General features: G+C 44.0%; 1 protein-coding gene across 1 annotated transcript in view; it reads left to right on the forward strand.

Annotated features, from left to right (window-relative positions):
* LOC147028148 (myelin transcription factor 1-like) overlaps positions 1 to 23,062 on the forward strand; it is a 247,140-nt gene that overhangs the window by 213,518 nt on the left and 10,560 nt on the right. Inside the window, exons 21-23 of the mRNA XM_085878292.1 lie at positions 666 to 757; positions 13,597 to 13,703; positions 15,681 to 15,824. Of these exons, the coding sequence (XP_085734418.1) occupies positions 666 to 757; positions 13,597 to 13,703; positions 15,681 to 15,824 (343 nt within the window). The remainder of the gene's footprint in view (positions 1 to 665; positions 758 to 13,596; positions 13,704 to 15,680; positions 15,825 to 23,062) is intronic.

Genomic DNA, 23,062 nt, shown 5'->3' on the forward strand with positions numbered 1-23,062 from the left:
GTGCCGTGGTGCCAAAATTTCATCCCGTATCTTATGGAGGTTCTCTCAGGGTTTCCTTTGTCCTCGCACATGTTTTGAAAGCATTTGTTTATCGGATTTGCTTGACAAAGGTTAAATGTTTCTCTTTGTGAGTTTCATAGCAAAAGCCGTTAGCAGTCTTGTTGTGTAGCAAAGTCAGCCCACACAAAGGATCTTCAGCTCAACCGTTTTTAATGGCGTCTCCTGCTGCCCTCACTCGACAGCCTGCTGACGTCACTCTCATTTCCACCTCGTCAGTTCCGGTTCATCATGTATTCATTAATATTCATGTAACTCCAAAAACCACACATTCCATTTTTTTCGTGAAAATTCCAACAGACAATGAACCCACCCCCACGCCCCGCCCTGCCCACCTAAAAATAGTTACCTTTGTGGGTCTCCAATTGACTGTAATTCATAGTTACATCACATATGTGTTTTGTTCCAGTGTGGCCATGACAGGGTCACCTGTGACAAAATCAATAGGAAAGTCACTGAAGTTGCATTTGATGTTAATGGCAATTTTATTTCACATGAAGATGTAAAGTGAAAGTGGGGAGGACAGTTAAACATAGCCTTTCTCAATTTATATAATATACCTTTTTGTCACTTGATCACATGTGTTTGTACATGTGTTTGTCTGGCAGCCTGTCGGGATGTCCACGAGCCTCTTCCTCGCTGAAACGCTCACGGCTGTCTGGTGAATACATGCTGACCGTCAAGCTCAGAGCAGGCAGTGGTGAGGGGAAGAAAATGCATACATTGTGGATATCACACAATTCTTGCCTTCCATTCCATCTTTCTTTGAGATAATATTGTTGGAAAATCATGCCAAGAAGTTTCTTTCTTTGGGTGTTTATAGGCAAGCTTTATTGGTCTATCTACATCAGTGAAATGATTAAATATGCCTACAACTAAATGTATATATATATATATATATATATATATATATATATATATATATATATATATATATATATATATATATATATATATATATATATATATATATATATATTTGACCTAATGGCTTGGTTAAAAACACACAACATCAACCACACAACACCCCTTGACGAGCCTCCCACCAACAGCACTCCGTACACATGCACACAATCATCCATCAATGCTCAAGCTACCTAAAAGTCCTGCCAACATCCCATACCCCTCTATCTCCAAAACTTCCAGGTACCTATCTAATTCTAATTTAAACTTATCTACTTTTTCTGCTGCCACTACCTTTCCAGGGAGACCATTCCATACATTAACTACTCTCTGAGTGAAAGTCCTCTGCCGTACAACCATCTTCACTCTCCTCTTCTTTACTCTCAGGCTATGGCCCGTGGTCCTATTACTGTCTACTCTCTTGAACAATTCATCTTCACTTATTTTGTCAATACCTTTCATTATCTTAAACATCTCTATCATATCTCCTCATAACTGCCTCCTTTCTCATGTATAAAGCCCTGTCTCCTTCAGCAGCTCCTCAAAGCTGAGTCGAGCTGGGCCCAGAATATATTGAGTAGCCCTGTCCTGAATCCTCTCCATGGCTTATATGTCCTTCCAGAACTGTGGTGACCAAAACTGCACACAATAGTCTAGATTTGGCCTCACTAAATTCCTATACAATTTTAACACCACCTCTTTTGATTTATAAATGATCCCCCTCCGAATAAAACCGAAAACCCTGTTTGCTTTATTATAGCTACCTGGCATTGTGTTGCTTGCTTACCTCCCATATCTATTACCACCCCCACATCCTTCTCCTGTGTGACACGCTCCAAAATTACCCCTTACCTCCCATATCTATTACCACCCCCACATCCTTCTCCTGTGTGACACGCTCCAAAATTACCCCTTACCTCCCATATCTATTACCACCCCCAGATCCTTCTCCTGTGTGACACGCTCCAAAACTACCCCTTACCTCCCATATCTATTACCACCCCCAGATCCTTCTCCTGTGTGACACGCTCCAAAACTACCCCTTACCTCCCATATCTATTACCACCCCCAGATCCTTCTCCTGTGTGACACACTCCAAAATTACCCCTTACCTCCCATATCTATTACCACCCCCAGATCCTTCTCCTGTGTGACACGCTCCAAAACTACCCCTTACCTCCCATATCTATTACCACCCCCAGATCCTTATCGTGTGTGACATGCTCCAAAATTACCCCTTTCACCCTGTAATCTCTGTTTTCATTATTCTTCCCCATCCCCAACACCTCACACTTGCTCAGGTTAAATTCCATTTGCCAATCTTTTGCCCAATCCATACAAGTATCAATACCTTCCTGAATCTGATCAACATCCCCTCTGCTATCCACCTTACCTCCAAGCTTTGTGTCATCTGCAAATTTGGAAAGCTTGCTCTTCATGCCATTTAGGTCATGTGGAGGTGGGTCGGTTCGTTCAGTTTCGTTGTGCAGATCACCAATCTAAACGAAATTCACCCTGTACATTCATGGGAACACACCATTGAAATTCCTACTTGTTTCCATATGCACAAGTTGACACACCGACAGTTATTACCATTTGAAATTACCGCCGTGAAGTGGGCGTGGCGTGCTTCGAATCGCGGAGGAAACGACCAGGAAACAACAAATCAAGATGGCGGCGCCCATGGTTGTCTGGTGATTTCGAGTGATTTTTGGTCTTTCAACAACCAAATATGCGTTGTTTCATACAATTGGGCGGGGAGGAAGATGAGAAAGTGACGCAATTCACGGATAAGAGCTGGCGTAAGGTATGTGAGTGTGCAAAGGATTGGTGCGACGCCACAGATAGTGAAACTATCAACAAATGCCGTTTGCTGGCTGATCAAATGATGAAACTGCTGCCAATGACTGATCCTCCTGCGGATGCCGGCTGTCACCGGTTCTGCTATGCGTCGTTTTGTAACAAGGATCATATAAAACGTTTTGAAGCCAAGAAAAGGAAATCAGAAGCCAGCACTACTGCAGTTTCTGCTAGAGCCAGTGAGGTGGTGGGCGGACTCGAAGAAGAGGGGCACTCATACCAAAAAATACGTAGAAAATCCCTTAGAACCTTAGTAGAAAGGGTGGCTGGCAAATCAGCTGGTGTACTGCCAAGAATTTGTGTGATATGCCAGAAAAAAGACAAATTCATCCGTGTCAAAGGAAAATCTCAATATGATCAGTTGTCCCTGGCAGAAACACAGAATGGAGGAAAGCTGAGGGAAACTGCTGAGCAGAGGAGAGATGAACGTGATGTGAGAATAATGACAACTATAAAGGATAAAGACTGTGTGGCGCTGGAAGTTTGTTATCACCGTAAATGTTATTATGAGTATGTGAATGACACATAACACAGACAGAGTGAAAGTAAACTCCAAACTCAGAAAGTGAACTATGACTCAACATTTGACATTTTCTGTGATAAAGTAATCCAGGTAAGACTCATTGATGGAAAGCAATCTATACATATGAAGAAGTTGTGTGAGATGTTCAATGACCAACTCAGAGTATGCGAGGGTCAGGATAAGGCCAACTACCAGGCGACAAGACTGAAGAAAAGACTGCAGGAACGGTACCTTGACATGATTTTCTATCATCCACCAAAAATGTCTGAGAGCGAAGTGGTGCACATGAAGGACATCGATATTGGTTCCATTTCTCAGGCTGCTGTTGTAGACAGTAGCTCTACAACAGAAACAGAGTCAACTAGAAGGGGCACTCGGTTGAGCGCATCCCTTCGCCGCCGCAACTTTTTTCCGGGCACATTTGAAAAACGTCATTTTAAAACGTCCATGACGTCACAACCGACAGTCCGATTGATGTCAAATTTGTTGTGTACCTCCTTGAAGGCAGTCCAACAAAATGGAATGATAAACACTGAAAAATTAAAAATGACGTCATCTTTTGACGTCATTTTGGCACACTTCTGGGGACGTCATGTCCAATCGGGGACTACCATTCTGAAAGCTCGTAGTTCACTGAACGTTTTAACGTTGGTTTCATGTCAATAGCTCTATTAGATCTGAAGCTATGCCTACAAGTATATTTTGAACTTGAGTGTGACCTTGACCTTGACTACAGAGTTAATTGGCAAAACCTGTACATCAATAAACAGATATTTTGGTACTGATCTTAATGCCTGGATTTGGGAGACTTTACTTTATAAATTATATAGATATTTGAATGTAAAATATCAGGACATTTTAGCCACAATTGAAAAATGTCATGTTCAAACGTCAATGACGTCATAACAGTCAGTCCGATCGAAATCAAATTTGGTGTGTGATATCCTTAAGGTAAGTCCTACAAAACGGTATGATCAAAACTGATGAGATCGAAACTTGAAAATTTACGTCATCTTGTGACGTCATTTAGACGCACTTCCGATGACGTTACCTCAAATCCGACATGACATATCCGAAAGGTATCTTGTCATGGAACAATATGGCGGTGGTTACATGTCGATAGCTGTATTATGAAGGAAGTTATGCTCAAAAGAGTGTTTTTGACCTTTTCATGACCTTGACCTTGACCTTTGACCCGATCGCTCCCAAAATCTAATAAAATCGTCCTTCGATACTCCCGAATCATCCCACCAAATTTCATGCAATTCGGTTTAATACTTTCTGAGTTATGCGAATAACAAACAAACACACATATTCACAAATAAATAAATACACAGCGACCAAAACATAACCTTTCGCAGAATGCGAAGGTAACTACAGAGGATGAAGCCAGCCAGGGTCCAGAGCAGGGTGACTCAAACCTCAATTTACATGTTCTATACTCGGGAACACTCATGGTGAGGGATGACCTGAACAAACACCAAAGTGTGGACATTACATGGCCCTACTTGGAAATTGTGGAGCTAGCACTAGAGCTTATATGGGCAACTCGTACTTTGAACTGGCCGAAACACCTTGTGATCACGAGAGCGTCAATGCCCTGGTACTTTGCGTATGATCACCTAAATTATGCAAGGTACTTACTCGTTTACTGGCTGGAAATGGCCGGGCTAGAGCACTCCCACCCAGACACCTATCAAGCATGCATGGATGGCAAATGGACTGCCCAACGGCATTCTAGTTATGGATTTAGTAGTGTTGCACGTGATCAGATCATAGAGCAGAACATAAATAGGGACAGCAAGACCAGTGGAGGCATCATTGGTTACACTCAGAAAAGCACAGCTGTGAAGAAGTGGATCCTGTCCCAACCAGCACATGCGGAAATCGCAAGGAGATGTGAGTCCATGGCGGGTATCCACAATGAGCCCCGAACGAGAAAGGATTTGGATGTGTCGAGCTCGAAGAAGAACGAAGCAGTGCTGGTACAAGTGATGGACACAGTACTTCAAATGACCAACCCTTTCTCCGGCGCTCACCTTGAACTCGTCAATATTAGTTCAGGTGTCATCGCACCGCCAGCCACTTCCGCGGACTTGATGAACGCGTATGTCAAGGGAGAGAATGCTGTCGTGCAATTCATGCGTGATCGGCTTCTCTCGGGTGTGGTGCCATTCTTCAGTCCGATTTCGAAGGCCAAATTGGCAACTTTCTCGAAGGCGTGAGGCAAATCGGCCACTCTCCACCAGCAGACGCCGAAGGTTGAAATTGCGAATGAACGTCGTCTTTTCACACGACTGCTGTTGATTGGCGAGTAAAGCAATGTTACACTCCATGATCTGCTCACGTACCCACTGGCGAACATATATTTCCCGCTGGCATCCTGTGATGGTTCGATTGCTAAGACGGACAAAGCCAAACTCCGCAACCATATTCTGAAACTGTGGCCCTATTGCGGTGTGGATGCTCGGCCTATCCAAGGTGCAACAATTGTGAATGGAATGGCCGTTATTCAGGCGATAAAGGCTGGTTCACTGCCTAACACTTTCGGCAAATGGAAGAGATGGTGCTGAATATCGTAATGGCCAAAGCACGACATAACCAATCTTCGAGACTGGACGTGGTGTTTGATACTTACCTAAGTATCAGCATCAAGTGCCTGGAGCACGCCAGACGAGCGATCTTCAGGTGCGAACCATCTACGGACATGATAAAGCCCTTCCAAAAACAGTGGGCCAATTATCTCCTGAGCGGAGCCAACAAGGAGGCGTTGATAGAGTTCATCGTCGAATCGTGGACGAGAAACATCTCTCCATCAAAACTGGGTGACATGCTTTTGTACGTCAGTCCTGCTGGCAAATGTGAGAAAATCGAGGCGTCGAATGGTGTCCTGACTGTCGTCAGTACCTCAACTTGAATGTGACCATGAGGAAGCTGACACGAAGCTCCTGCTACATGCCGCTCATGCGGGACAGAATGAAGAGTCGGTGCGCATAGAGAGTTTCGACACCGATGTGTTTGTGTTGGCATTGGCTCACTCGAAGTCGATTCGGGCACGAAATTTCCATCTGGTCACAGGAAGTCCCAAGGACATTATCGGCGTTGACATTAGGAAGCTGAGTAATGTCCTGGAAAGTTCTGTTTGTGATGCGTTGATAGGTTTGCACAATTTCATGGGAAGTGATACCACCAGTGCATTCCACGGTAAGGGCAAAACAAGGCCATTTGACTTGATGATGAAGGGTCCCCATCTCATCACCTGTTTCGGGAGCATTGGTCGAGAATTCACGCTAGATCAGAATATCATTTACGACCTGGAACAATTCGTCTGCGCCATGTACAATCAGCCGACCATGAAGAGTGTGGATGAGGCTCGCTACAAGCTATTCTGCAGCCAGTCGCTGGGAGAACAGAAGTTGCCGCCTACAAACGACGCTCTGATGCTGCATTGCAAAAGAGTGAACGATCAGTCTGCGATCCACCACCGCGCGACTGAGAGGTTTATAGAAGCCCCTTCTCCTACATTTCACGGATGGATGGAACGCAACGGAGCACTGATTGTTCACTGGCTGAACAAACCACCAGCGCCGAAGGAACTGTTAGAGGCGACGAAATGTAATTGCAAGAAGACGAAATGCGAGACCAATCAGTGTTCTTGCCGGTCAAAAGGACTGTCCTGCACAGTGTGCTGTGGGTGTCAAAACTGCGCCAACGATGAACGTACCCGATGCAGAAATGGAACTTATGGATGATGAAAGCAGAACTGACGATGATTCCAACGACGAACTGTGAATGCAGGTGTCACACTGCTTTTGCTGTGGTGATCTACTACACAGTAGTATTCAGGTTGGTTAGCATGTAATAGTGGACTTGAGTTTTGTAATAGCAGCAGTCAAGAGCCGAGTTCAGCAACCGCTTCAGAGCAAGAAATACTGGAGTTCTAAGACAGTAATCCTCTTGTGGCGGTTCTACTTTTCATCAGGCTGAGTCGCGCAGTCTCTTTGTCTTTGATTTAATCCGTAATAGCCAATGTAACTGTCTTTAATAGTCAATGTAACTACCTTTAATAGCCAGTGTGGCTGCCTTTTAAGCAAAAAATTGCCTTGGTCAACTCAAAGGCCTGTCTGGTCGGTCCAGACGTTTTCGACCGGTAAAAATATGTAACTGCTTCAGTTTACGACCTTTAATTATAAACATCTTTAATAACAGTGAATAGGGCTCTGTATAAACATATTGTATCATTTTAAGACCTCACAAGAGTTTTCTTTGACGTACATATCAGTCTAACCTTGATTCTTCATTTCTGTGTCAAAATCGTGCTTTAATGTTCGGTTTATCTTTAATTGCCAAAAATGACCAATTGTGTCACATCCTCGCCGTGGAAACAAGTGGATTTGGACTCAGCGTCTAAAATTCTTTAAGTATGCCAAATTTCATCCAGATTGGTGATCTGCACAACGAAAATCATTTTCTGAAGTTAATAGCGAGTTCCTCCACATGGTCTAATTGTCCAAATCGTTGATGTAAATAATGAATAGTCATGGTCCGAGTACTGATCCCTGAGATACCCCATACTTACATCCTTCCAGCAAAGCATCCTCCCACTCACAGCCACTCTTTGCTTCCGACCACTAAGCCAGTTTGAAATCCAATTAGCTACCTGACCAGCCACTTCCCAAGCCCTCATCTTGTATGGCTAACAACCTCCGATGTGGTACCTTATCAAATGCCTTCTCAAAGTCTCGATATACTATGTCCACTGCCTTTCCATCATCCACCCAATCAAACACTGCTTCATGGAACTCTAAAATATTTTTTTGACAGGAACTTCCTTTGGTAAACCCATGCTGACTACTTTTAGTTAGTCTGTATCTGGTCCCTAATTAATGTAATCATATTCCTATTACAGTTAGTTTTACCTCAATCTGATGGTAAAACATGAAGCAATTGAAATAACTATTCTAATCTTGACATTCTTTGCCCCTTGAAGTCATTTCCACAACAATGTACTGGATATCAGGAAATATGGGCCAAATGGTTTTTGTCTGTGTCGTGCTCCTTTGTACACGTTCATTACCTTTTCGGGTACAATTTTATTTGTAGGGTGTAGTTTCTACTGTAATATATAAACAATGTCCTGTTGGCTATAAGCTGTGCTGTGGGGTACATAGTGTACTGTTGGGCATTGCTAATAATTTAAACTGCAGTTTATGCTCTTTGTTCCATATGGGATGTAAAGAACAGTGAGTGCTGTAAATAATAGCTTATGTTTTGAGGTTCAATTTTAATGACATGAATAATTCTCAGTTTTGTGTTTGTTGCATACACTATGCTTATCAAAAGTCTTGGGAACAGAACGAATATATTCCGAGTTATTAACTCCAAACTATCGTATTGATTAGATTTTGAATGCCTGTTGGTCTGCCTTTCGCACCGCATAATCTTTATTACCCCCACTCTCGAACCCAATCCTCTTACTTGCAGGTTGCAGTATTTCCTTCCTTCCTTCCTCTGCTCTTTTTCTTTTTCATTCCCCTGCTCATTATGTCTAAGAGTTGCCCTGCTATCCTTTTGTCAGTTCATACCATCTATCACCTTTTTTTTTGTAAACATAGTCGAGGCTCGTTGAAGAAATAGTACTAGTACACTGAACGAATTGGGGCATGAATGCACAAAAAGAACAGGAGGGTGCGAAATGCCAATGGCAGAGTTGAAGGCGAAGATAGAGGGAGACTTGCACAAACAATGGGTGTGGGGAGGAATGTGGGGCTGGAGAGGATGCATGGGGTGGACAAGATTGATAGAGAAGGAAACTCTCAGGTGGGGAAACTGGAAATTTGGAAGGAGCACGGATGGGTGGGGTTAACGAGAGTAGAAAAGATAAGGGTTTTCGAGTGGGGATGATCTGAGATGATGGTGAACATTTGTCTTGAAGACCTGGTGGGAAGAATGAGACTGAAGAGGATGTGAAAGCTGGTTCCACAGGTTTGAAAAAAGAGGAACAAAAGAATGGAGGTGAGTAGTGATCATGGATTTTGGTAGTTTCAAGAGAAGGGGGTTGATGGTGGACCACGTGTGCCCTGCAGAAACCTGCTGGGGGGCAGAGGGGGACAAAGCATGGAAATGGCAGAGGGTGCAACACCAGAAAGGAGATGTTAGAAGACAGAGAGATCACCCACCTGTCGATGATGGCGAAATGATAAGCCCATAGACTCAGCTTCATTGTGGGAGATTTCAATAATCTTAAATACCTTGGTTTCCATGGTGTTAAGCTGAGCAAGATGTGAGGCAGAGGAGCCAGCTCAGGGGGGGAGAGGAGACTCCAACAAGGTGCAGATTAAGATGTTGTAGGTGGATAGGAGTTTAGATGTGCCAAGGAAAGATTTTGTACAATGGAGTTTGCCCAGTCGGCGGTTGGCTTTGAAGGCCAACTTTGAAATGTGGTTTGCCCAAGAAAGATCATGACTGATAATGAGACCCATGATTTTGAATTACTGAACTAAGAGGATTGTTTAGAAAGGAGATAGCAGGGGCTTGCCAGATGATCCTTTTGGAAAGAGAGAATGAGAGTGTGAGTTTGAAAGACATATTCCAAGTGTTTGACCAGCTTGTGATTTTGTCAAGGTCTGAAGAGAGGGAAGAGGCTGTAGCCTGCCTGCCTGAAGGATGAGGGATGTCACGGCACAGGGTGGAGTCATTAAATAGATAAAGAGGATTTTCCAGAGAGTTAGAGATCATTTATGAAGATCAGGAATAGGATTGGGCTCGGAACATTGCCTTGGGGCACTCCAGCCTTGACAGGGAGAGGAGATGAAAGTATGCCATTCTCGGTGGTACATGCACCTTTGGGGTTTCCTTCCCTTTGGTGCAGGTATGTTGTTTGTGATGCCGAACCCAGCACATTCTCTAACTACTGCAATCCAAGGTTATGAATCAACATACAGGTCAGCTACCACTCGAATGGATCTTTGTCAGTTAGCGTCAGTGACTTCTGAGTGAAGTTGCAGTAACCACATCAACAATGTAACGTTTTTGAAACTTGTATTTCAAAGAAACAGATACAAAGTCAATTGAGGAAGTTCACCATTACATTCAATGCAATGTCCAACTCTGATTCCCGCATTGAGGTGGTTCCACCCAGTGTCTCTGTTCTGCCGGCTCAACTCACACGTGTTCACCTCGTCCTCTGTGGCTGTTGAATGATCGATTCCCGCCGTGGTGTCCTCTCTTGCACGCTGGCCCATTCAGGATGATAAAAGAGCTCAAAGGAAATCTTTCCCGATACACAATCTTAATGATTTTTTTCAAAAACCTGATTATAATCGGCTCCACATGTTAACAACCACTCTGGACATTAAAACCTCGTTCATTCATCAGAGTTAAATCGAGCATGGAAACTATCAAAACTCATGGCTCGTCACATGTCACCCATCTCTCCACACCTCGCTCGCGCGGGTTTATATAGTATCACAGAACAATCCTGTGCCTTCCAGCAAATGCAAATCTCGTCAACGCTGGAAGTTTCATCTGAGAATGTTCCAGCATCTTCCTGAATCTCACCAGGCAGTTTACAGTACCGCACTGCCATCTACAGTCAAAATTTGCTCAATACATCAAGCAGTTTATATTTCAATTTACCGACCCATACTAACCAAAATTTGCAGCATGTAGCCATCAATTTTAATCGTTTATTTACAGGCATTTACTAATGCTTTATTGACAAATACCACAACCAATGATTACTGGCCAAAACATCTGGCTTTTACCTGACATCCATTGAGTGTCACACGTTGGCTATTAGAGAGTATAGGAAGTCAGTAAGCCATGTGTGGAGTTGGTCTTGGATGCCAGAGGCAGAGAGTTTAGAGAGCAAGTCAGGATGCCAGGAGAGTAAGACTGTATCAAAAGCACGAGATATGTCCATAGAGACGGCCCTGATTTATTTTGTGACATTGAGGGTCTCCATCCATTGTTGGGTGATTATAAGCAGCATGTCCAAGGTGGAGTGACCCGATCTGAAACCATGTTGGTGATCTGAGATTAGTTTGTTGGAAATAAGGAAGAATTTAATAATTTGCTCTAAATTGTACAACTCAAACCGTCACGAAAACATTGTCCCTAATTTTGATGGGAAACACATGTAATACTGGGATATTTGTGTTTCAAGGTTTTTTTTTTTTCTGAGCCAATCTGCCAATCACTTTGAGCTTCCTCTCCTGTTATCAACTTTGGCATGAACTGTTTTCTTTCATTTCCCAAGAAGAATGTCCACATTTTTCTGGTTGCGAAGGAAATTTTACAAACCTATGGCACCTATTCTATCATTGAAGGTCAGCTAGCTCTTTACATCTTGTTGTCGTCATTCACACCTTTCATGAGGCACATACTTTCATTGTGCGTTAAATATTCATAGGCAGTTTGGGAGGGTTAATGTCTTGTTTGGATGTGGTCCCAATATTTTGGGAAAAATATTGCAGTTTTGCTTCCATTCTAATCCTGAGACGAACACTTTTCTTATTCTCTCTCCTGTTTATATATTTGAGAAGTGAATAAGTTTCTGAATGTGGTTGACATCTCTTGGACCACAAGCCATAGTGCCTGTGTTCAATTCAGGTCCATGTTCTCAAAACATGCTCCACTGAACTGGCATCTTCTCAATTTGTTCCTTTCAGTATGGATTTCACTTTCAACTACCTCTCACCTGCTGGAAATATGGTAAACATGGCCCTCCCCCTCCCACAGAAGGGTGGGTGCAAATACATATCCATTGAACTACAGACTGTCCTCATAGGCAAAGCAGTTGAATCCATAATTGCTGCTGACATCAGTCATTTATTTTATCCAACACAGCAATAAGTAATTACAAGCTTATTTTCCAACCAGCCACTGAACTCTGGACATGCTGCTTTTCCTCTTACAACAACACATAAGGAGGCCAGGGCTGTGTTCCTGAAGATGTCCAATGTCTTCAATACATTCTGCTTGCCAAGCTGTCTGCCTGGGGCTTGTGTTATACAGGCAGTATTCATCCAGCGGGGTATGAAGGTTGTCTTCATGCCTTTGTTCACATGGAGGATCTGACATTCTCCATGCATACAAACAGCATGTTGTCCTTGATGGCTCCTTAACATCTGCTATGTTTGTGGAGACTCGTGTGCACAAGGAAGTGTCTTGGATACAATTATGTTCTTGTTTTTCATAAATTCCCTTTTTTTGGAAATTTTGTTGCAGCTTTATTTAGTTGATTGAACATTATGCTCAACGGGTTCCTATCCCGGTGAGAGAGTGTCATGGCCGCATCCCCAACTGGAAGGGCAGGGTGAGCAAGACCGTTGCCACTTCAATGAGGGATTCACTCTGCTGGCACTCTCACGAGGATGGGGAGCTTTTCCTTGCAATGTTGCAGACTTCAAATCTATTTTTTTTAAAAATGGTCCAACATTTTGAACAGGTCTTATTTGTAGATTTGTGGTATGATTTTTAATCCTGTAAGTCCCACATTTTCAGTTTCCCTCTTCAAGTACAATCAAGGAAATGCACATACTTACCATTGAACGCTTGGGAATTTTGTTTGAGGCAAAGACCTATGTTGGTTCTGTAGAACTTCTTAACAGCATATAAAGCATTCGTACAAAGCACAATGGAGTAGAGAGAGGTTCAACTTGTAGGTGGGTACATCTGTATCCTACCTCCCATTCCAAGAGGCTATGGAGACCAAGGCTCTGAAAATAATGGGTATCACCCATCAAGAGACTATAGCACAGAGTGTACTATTTATTTCAATTGAGAATCTCTGGTAGTCTTTATATCTGTCATGTAGTCTTGCTTCTTCTGCCTTTTCTTCTGCTGCTGATCTCCAAATAAACCAGGGCAAATATGACCATCAAGTATCCTCTTTCCTGTCAAATTTTCAAAACCTAATCTTTTTTTAATCTGCATTCCTCCGTCAATCTCTTTCTCACTTGCAGATTTGATTCATTGTGCCCAACCAATTGTGTTCCTCCCACAAATGCTTCAAGTTCACAGCTCAACACTGTCTAATGTGTCACCTCCCATTTCCATCTCGGTCACGTTTGTGAGTTGGTTGGATGTCTGCTTATTCCCTTCTGTCCTTCTCTGTTGGTTGAAATCCCTTCATACTTTGTTGATTTGCTCTTCATAATTGTGTGCTTCATTTAAAACAAAGACATCCACAAAACTAAAGCATTGTGACCGACGTTAATGCGATCTGTGCGGGATGTGTGTCTTGACAGCTGGATTGGAAAGTAACGGTGACATAAAACAGCTCGATGAGGAGATTAATGAGCTCAGTGAATCTAATTCACAGATGGAAGTTGATGTTGCCAAACTGCAAGTACAGGTAGAGTTCAACATTGTGCATGACATCATAACATGAGTATTAATAAATAATGAAAGTTCATCTGCAATAATGATCTGCTCCTGATGAGCACCCTTAATAGTGGGGCAACTTAGCATAACAATTGTGCATTTTGTGAGGAAAGCACCAAATTTGGCACACTAGTAGCCTAACATATTATGAATAGATTTGGATATTGGGCCATCTCAAAATCAGCCGCTGATGGCTGTGGCAGCCATTTTCCATTGCCATCCAAAATTTGAGATGGCCCAATATCCAAATCTGTTCATAATATGATAGGCTACTAGTGTGCCAAATTTGGTGCTTTCCTCACAAAATGCACAATTGTTATGCTATATTTAGCTAAGTTTCCCCACTATAAGTAATGAAGCAAGATACTCCACCTTCTTTGTATAACATTGGTCTACCTTTAACAATTTTTGAATACACAGTATAAGGTACCACCTGTGTATTATGTATGCTTAATATTGATTGCTCAAACCAAGCCGCACCTGTGAGTGAGGAAACTTTAGATTGGGGCCGGCACACAAGATCAGTCGAGATGGAACTTTCAGGCTGGAGTAGAAGAGTCTGTATTTTATGTTGACTCATAAATAATATTGTTTTTTGTAAGTGTTTTCATCACTTCATTTGAAGATTAAACCTCCCCATGTTTGTCCATCTGCTTGGAAGTAGCAATGATAGCAATTAGAGGCCGTTTGTAGCAGAATGCATTTAATAATGTTTTTTGTTTGCCACATTGCTGTCTTAAAATGACCTGCACTTGAATTTAAAACGAGAAGGGCACTCGGTAGAGTGCATACCTCCACCACATAATGCCTGATCCACGAGAACATATTGCACCGAATACATTTTTGAGACATCGTGATATGTATTACTTTCGCCCTTTTGCCCCCCCCCCCCCCTGGTCTATCTCTCAATGGCGAAGAATCACTTTTAAAATTATCAAATCCGGATCCAGATTTGGATCTTCACCAAAGTTGAATCAATTCCTCCTTTTCAAGCACCCAACATGTCCACCAAGTTTCATCCAAACCCATGCACAACTTTTTGAGATATCATGCTATATATCATTTTTGGCCATATCTCTCAATGGTGAAGAATCACTTGAAAATTATAGCATCCAGATCCGGATCCGGATCTTCACCAAAATCTAACCAGTTCTCTCTTGTCACACACCCGGCCTCTCCACAAAATTTCATCCGGATCCATCTGCAAACTTTTGAGATATCCTGCACACAAACACCCAAACAGATAAATAGACAAGAGAGGGGTGAAAATGTAACCTCCAACACCTTCGGTGGCAGAGGTAGTAAAGGAGGTAAAAAAATGTAACTGATAATGCAGCCCCATGTATTGTATATTTGTAATTTAGAGATTTTCAACATTTTAAAGCTGATTCTTGGAATATAAGGTTCTGGGATTGTGGTACTAAGTCATGAAGACAATGTTTGAATGTGTCTCAGAAGGTGTTATGTTGCAATCATTTCTCTCGACTCTCCACATTCAGTAAAAGAGAGTAAAACGTGGCTGGTGTGTACTGTTTTTGCCACTCTCGTTGACGTCACTCATTCTGCTGTTTCTGTGACCTCTCTGATGCAGCAGCACCAGTTTCAAACATAAATTGTCACTTGAACTCATATGTTAGCTTTGGGTCGTTGAGAATTCACACCACAGTGTTCTCCAGCGATAAAGTCATTTCCTCGGTCGTGAAACCTGGACAAAAGTGAAATCTTGATTTGGAAATCAGATAATTCGTTAAAATTTATGATGTTATACATCAGCAATGATCGGTTCCATTAATTTCCTGTAAATGGTGAAATATTATTAAGGATCAGTTATGAATCTTTTTGTGGGAAAAAAAAATATGTTAAATGTGTTACTTGAAGTACAAATAAAAGCAGTTTTTTATTTTTTTCTGACTTTGCTGACGTACCATGAATGTGCTCTGTTACTCAGATTGCAAACATGGAGACAAACCTGAAAACAATGGAAGAGGAAAACAAGGTGATGGAACAGCAGAACAAGGTGTTATTGCATGAGCTGGCTTCACTCAGTCATTCCCTTATTCACAGCCTGACAAACGTACAGCTTCCCCATATGGTATGTATCTATGACGTATGAGGCACTTGATGATGACATAAGAGGAAACTTATTTAAGACTGCATTTGAGAGGCAGGCCTGACTAACTTTCGGAGACTCTGCTGTTGATATGGGCCAAACACGAGTGAGCACAGAACGAGAATGCGAAATTGCTTAACTGAGTAACAACAGCTATAATTTTTGTTCCAGGTTAGAAAGAAAAAGGACAGAAAGCCGGGATTGTGTTCCTTTCCTCTCTTTCGAAATGAAAGAATCTCCCAAATGGCCTTCTCATGCCCCAAAGTTCCCTGTGTATATTTGTATAATGTTGTTAAAAACAGGAAGAAATGGGGAGGGGAGGACAGAAAGTTGGGGGTGAGGGTGCATGGAGTTGGAAGAGGGAGCTTGAGATGTTGGAAAAGGAGTGGGGGGGGGTGGGGATTGAGGACATGGGATTGGAAGGGGGGGTTGAGTACTTGGGGTTTGGGGCAGTTGAGAACTTGAAGAAGAAAGGGGAAGGGGATGACAGAGTTGGAATCGGTGTAGGGAGGGCAGAGAGGGAACAGGATTGGAATCAAAGGGTTTGAGGATTTGAAGAAAGGGGAAGGGGAGCACAGAGTTTGGGTTCGATGTTTTGGGGGCAGAGAGAGGACAGAGTTTGGAGGGAGGGGTGAAGGACATGGGATTGTGTGTGGGTGTAGTGGTGGGGGGGGGTGGTTAGGGACCTAAAGTCACACTTTAGAATATGCAGTTTCCATGGGTCCCAGATAGTCCTGCTAGGTCTTTTGGATCCCCTGGGTCTTTTTGGTCTTCATGGTCTTTTTTGTCCTCTCATTATTTTGCTCCTCTGGGTCTTTTGTTTCCTTGGGTTATTTGGATCCCATGGGTCGTTTGGGTCCTCAAAGTCTTTGAGTCCTCTGGTTCTTGTGGGTGTTTGGGGTCTTTTGGATCTTCAGGGTATTTTTGGTCTTTTGAGTCTTCTGGGTCTTTGTGGCATTTTGGGGTTTTCTGGATCTCTTGGGTGTTTCAGGGTCTTCAGGATCTTTTAGGTCCTCAGGGGTTGGGTGGAGGGGGGGGGTCTTTTGGGTCCTCTGGGCACTTTCGGTGTAGTATTTCAGTTTACAATTGTGGGTAATGTCAGGTGAGCTGTCCACGAATTGGTGAAGAGCAGATTTACATACATACACATATACATCTACATACATACATAATCACATACACTTGCTCCATTATATATAGACTGCCTTAGAATTTTCAATGATATCTATACTATTGTTGAGGATTCGCGCCCGCCGGCGTGCGAGCGGCCACGTAACTCGAATCGCGGCACGTCGCCCACCGGACGGACAATCCCGTCGTGACCCTCTCGGACTAACGCCGGGAACTAGTCACGGGTGGGCCTTTCGGCCTCACCACGATCGTGCCAATCGGCCCCCCGCGTGGGATAGGGTTGCTCGCCAAATTCGACCTACCTAAGTACCCACACGGAGGGTAGACCGGGCGATCGCACCTCGCCGCAGGTCGACTTCGGACACGGCCCACTTTAAGCGACCCGTTCCGTACTATCGGGATAACCGAGCGGTGTTATCATCAACCTCGACGGTTCCGATTAATTATTGGGCGTATTTAGCCCACGACCAACCCTTTACGTGAAGTAAGATGGAGATTCAATAAAAGAAAAGACGAAGCGAAACGGGAAAAACAGTTCAACATAAAGCACATTTATTCCGCGGCAAACGGAAAGCACACATATACAATTACCACAATTATGCACCAAAAGCAAATGTAACAAAAGAAGAAACACAACAATTATGCACCAAAAGCAATTGCAACAAAAGAAACACAATGCAGATCTACTACCGACTACGCGAGCACACGGCAACACTTACACAGTTTTACTTCACAGACGGCGCCGACAACACATATACTCCAAAGCAAAAGAAAAAAGGGGCCACCCTCAACGATAAGGGGGCAGACGGGCCTGGGGCCGAGACCGCGTCGAGCCTACCCATCTGGTGATGAGCCGCAAAATGACAGCGGCGCCCCGGCTCCGCGGGCCTCGCCGGCACTGCCTGGAATGGGGTGGGAACGGGCCCCCTTCTCACACTATCTCAGTGCGGGGGGAAACAGGAGGGGGTTGTTGATGCTCAGGGGGGAAGAGGATATCTGGCTGGCTTGGGTCCCGCGACAAGCGACTCCACCGCGACCTCAACCGCGTTCCCGGCCTCCCCTCTCCGCAGCTCCCCGACTCTGACACGAGCGCCGACCTCCACAAAGATTCTTGGCTTCTCCAGCCTCTCCGGACCCCGACAGACACTCTCTCGACTGATTTCGCCGCCGCCACAACTCTCCAACTCTCTTCTCTTCTCAACTCCTTCCTCTGAATTCGCCGCCGCCACAACTCTCCAACTCTCTTCTCTTCTCAAGTCCGTCCAACTCTTCCCAACTGCTCAACTCTTCAACTCTTCCCAACTGCATTCGCCGCCGCCACAACTCTCCAACTCTCCCACTCTCCACTCTTCTCAACTCCGTCCAACTGCCCTGATTCGCTTCCCGCTCGGCGCTTTATAGTGCGACAGGAGAAATCATATGCAGATTTTTGGATCAGGAACGGCTCGGGGGCGGAGCCACGCTCCCCATTGGACAGAGGAAAAGTGGGCGTGAATCATTCTTGATCCGCGAATCTGCATATAGCGATTATACTCCGACGCGCCTGGAGGCGGGGCCAAATCGCCCCACGCTCGCTGATAGGACGGAACAGAAGTGGGCGTGAATCATTCTTGATCCGATTTCTCGGAAAGGCTGGTGTTTTTGCACCCGCTGCTCGGTGCGCGCCCTGTACGAGTCCAGGATCGGTGCCCACAAGCGGCGCGGGAATGGCGGTGATGCGATGGTTGCGAGAGCGAGATGTGACGGTAAGGGTCGTTCGTGGCTGTTGGCGTTGTTGTTGTTGTGAAGCAGCGTTGCGGTTGGTGTTTGTTGTGTGATGGCTGTTGAGACGTGGTTGGTGGTGGTTGTGGTGGTAGTAATGGCGGCTGGTCCAAAATAAAGATAGTAAAAGAAAAACGGCTATCTAAAAGGGTCGCAGCCCGAATGAATAACATTTATTCCCTCTAAACAACGGGTTTGGGCTAACTACACATATACTTACAGAGATATCTCACCTAAGGGACCTGAATGGTGGTTTGCGAATTTCGTCAACCACAACACTATCATCATGGGCATGGTTCACATTTCCCAGTAGTTGTTGGAGTTACAAACAACTCATCCTGAGTGTTGCCAATTTTGTATGAATATCCATTGTGTTGAGTATTTGGTCTAACCTTGAGCATGATTGGCAATTTCTTATCAATGATATTCTGTCTTGTTCAATGATAATACATTATTCACGTTTTATAAAATATTTTTGTTTCCCCACCCAAACTAGAGATATGATTTTTTTTTTAATGATGTTGTTTTGGTGATGGTGCCATATTATGAGAACGTCATTTGAGCAGAGAATAGTACCTTGCTTTCCAAGGTTTGCGTGAAAAGCATCATTGATGCAGCTGTGGTTTGGTGGAGGTTGCATCACAGTCACTCGTCAATACAACACACATAGTTGCCACTATCAGGGGTGAGTAATAGTGTGTTCGGTTAACAGAAACATGGATGTAATGAGGAGAGGGAAAATTCAGGGGCTTGGAATCACCTTCCTCCCTGGTTATAGGATAGAGAATGTAATGTTAACAAATAGACCTTCTGCCCCATATTTATAGTGATTTTGGCAACTTTACAGGGTACATGGAATTGCCTCCACACCACTTAAAAACATTGTAGCTGAGACCCTGTTATGAATATCAACATTATTTACGACATCGATCATTGCCATTTTGTGGTTCCTATTTCCAGAAGTATTTATTATATGACATATTGTCATCACCAAAATGACGCAGTGTCGCATCAAAACACACATCACCAAAAAACAACAAACAAGTTTTTGTATTCCGATTATGCAGATGCACTTAAATTTAAATGGTTGTGGTTAGTTTCCACCTCACATGTTGCTGTTACCTTCATTGTTTCACCTAATGTTCTGAATTTCCTGTGAATTCATGTTTTTTTTTTTTGCCATTGTTTGCATGAAAGTCAAATGGAATGCGATAGTCATAACATCATCAGCATCATCCTGTACACAGCAGCAATGTCTATGAGTTGTCTGAAATACTCTCAGGAAATGTGATTTAAGGGAAAAATTGCATTGACTTCTAAAGTGCATTGCTTATGCAGGAGAGAGATTCTGATTTACTGGGAAAGCTTTCAGAAGGTGACATTGTAAATGGCTAATGGCTAACTCTGTGTATTTATTCTTCCTTATTAACTCAGAGTTTGTTCCTCTGGCACAACTTCCCCCATGTGCCCTTGACAAGGCAAACATCATTGACTTGGAGCATCCAATTGTGCTTTTACCCACTCTTTCAGAGTGTCATAATACATTGAATATGTAAATGAATGTCGCTTTCTCTGTAAAATCTTTGCATCTCTATTTGTTATTTTTCATGCCTATTATTTAATTTGGCTTACCTTTTATCATTTTATTCTGTTTTTCTTCAGTTATGTATTAATAGTCAGACCAGAAGTCGTCTTTTAACATATCAAAAGGACATTAAGTAGAATTCAATTCAGCTTTGGTTTGGCATAAAATTAACTTATACATACATGTATGTATATATATATATATATATATATATATATATATATATATATATATATATATATATATATATATTGTTACGAACTCGCGCCTGCCCAGCGTGCAAACAGCCACTTTAGCCAATGGCGGCCGTCTCGCCCACCGGACGGACAATTCAGTCGCGACTTTCCGGAACAACCCCGAAAACCAGACACGGGTGTGCTCCAATGCGCACACCACGGCTTAGTCGATATTCTACCTGCGCGAGACAGGGTCAATCGCCGAATTAATCGATACTAGCATAACCCGCGCTCTGCGCGACATGTTGGGGTGGGTGTGTTTGAGAAAGGAACTGATGCAGAGTGTCAGTAGTAATTTTACTTTAATACAGTAAGTGGAATACGATTTCACTGTTTCAGAACCATTTTATTGACTTTTTTTTGTACCATGCACTTCATATGGTCTTTGAGATAATGTCAGCCGAATATCACGTTACTCGAGCGCATAACAAAGTCGAAGATAGCGCGACACGAAACCACAAACTCGGAAATAATATATAAGATACCTAAGTATTCACATGGGCAGCCTACCGAGAGACCGTACCTCAGCGAGGTCTGCTCGGACACGAACCGCTTAAGCGATTCGTTCCGTTCTGGGATAACCGAGCGGTGTATTATGGTGAGACCTCGCTGGACCCAATTCTTTTATTGGCTATTAAAAAGCCTGCTATTATTCCGAGAGCAAGACAGCAGTTCAATCAGGGAACAATCAGGGAATGAATGGGTTAACATTCACACAAGGACATTTATTTATGAAACGACACGTACAGTAATGCAATGAATGGGGGAAGGGGACAAGACACGAGCAAGGTAAGAACACTACAACCGTCTATGGTTATTATTCACAAGCACTTACACAGTTCTACTTGCAAGACAAGGCACCACAACATTCACACAAATAAATCAAGAAAAGACCCCCTCAGAGACAAGGGGGTCAGACTGGATCCGTAGGCCTTTATTACGTGGGAGTTGGCAGACTGAAGGAGTCCCACGAGACCATGGCAGGTTACCTCCACCCTCGTGGTGTCTCGATGGGGCGACCGCGATGCTCTTTCCCCACGGCAGCTAGCGTAGCCGCGGTTGCGCCCAGGCCTTGCCAGGCAGCCGGTGTCGGGCCTCAGCCGGCGATGCGCTGAGAGGAACGAACGGGTTTGGATGCTCTTTCAAAGTTGATGCTCTTTGTAAGAACCCGTCCGTTCCTCCGCGACGCTCGGACTGTCCCGAAGCCCAATCACCTCAGACCATTTGGCGCTGGCTGGCGAGCTCTGTCCGGCTCTTCCCACATGAACGCGCAGATCTGCCCGGCACTGCAGGCTCAGCCACGCTCTCTGCCTCGCGCGTCCTCCGCTCCCCTGGACTTCGCCCGCCTGTGTTCTTCCTACTCCAGACTTCTCCGACTGCCTCCAGACTCCACCGATGACTATGACTTCCTCCAGACCCCCTCCAGACTGGTTGAACTGGCGCTCTGCGCGGCCTTTTATAGGGCTGGTGAGACGAGATCCGACCTCTGACCTCTGACCCTTCTCAGAGAACAAGCGGCGTGTGTGAAATCACTGACCCTCTGGATCTGATTCTCCGACAGCGAGCCGACATGTTTGAAATCATCGACGATCTTCAACCTTCGACCCCCACAGGCCCCGCCCCTTTTTCAACTGTGATCCGATTTCCGAGGTGAAGCTTTTACAGAGCGGACGTGCGTGGAATCACCGTCGCTTGCGCTCACAACGAAACCCCCCACATCGGTTTGCAGTGACGCTGTTCGCTGGGGACTCGCCGCGGCTGGTGCAAAGATGGCGGCGCTTCGGGAAGGAAGGTGAGGCGATGTTATTTGGGTGGGGGAGATGCGGTTTAGGAGATGGTGGGGGATATCGTCGTTATGAAGGCGGTGTGGAGAGGGTGGTTGGTGGTTGACGTGGAGAGGGTGGTTGGTGGGTGGCATGGTGAAGGTGGTTGGTGGGTGGCGTGGTGAAGGCAGTTGGTGGGTGGCATGGAGAAGGTGGTTGGTGGGTGGCATGGTGGAGAAGGTGGTTGGTCGTTGGCATTGTGGTTGGTCCAAAATAACGAGAAGAAAGAAAAACGGCTAACTCAAAGATCACAGCCCAGGTGACATGAATAAATCCCATTAAACAACGTTGGGGAAATCTAACTGAACATGGACTTATCGGCATAACTGAACTAAGGACCTATATGGTGTTCTGTGAATTTCCACAGCCGTTACAATATATATATATATATATATATATATATATATATATATATATATATATATATATATATATTCTGCACATTCCTTAATCCTTTATTCACTAAATATAATTGTCCAAACAGTAGAAAAAATTAAGCTTAATGATAATTTTTTTGGGTATTTTAGCAATTTTGCAAAGATTGGTTTTCTATCAGCGAAGTGACGGGTCTTACTTCTCGTGAATTTGAAACAAACAACCAAGCAGCTTGGTGAGCGCTTGCCAAGTGGCTTAAGCAAGCACTCCAATGGATTGCCTGGCTTGGCAAGCGATTACCCATTGCCG

This window comes from Eptatretus burgeri, chromosome 4 (assembly GCF_056783735.1).
Source record: "Eptatretus burgeri isolate ZD-2024b chromosome 4, Ebu_testis_v1, whole genome shotgun sequence".
Classification (NCBI taxonomy): domain Eukaryota; kingdom Metazoa; phylum Chordata; class Myxini; order Myxiniformes; family Myxinidae; genus Eptatretus; species Eptatretus burgeri.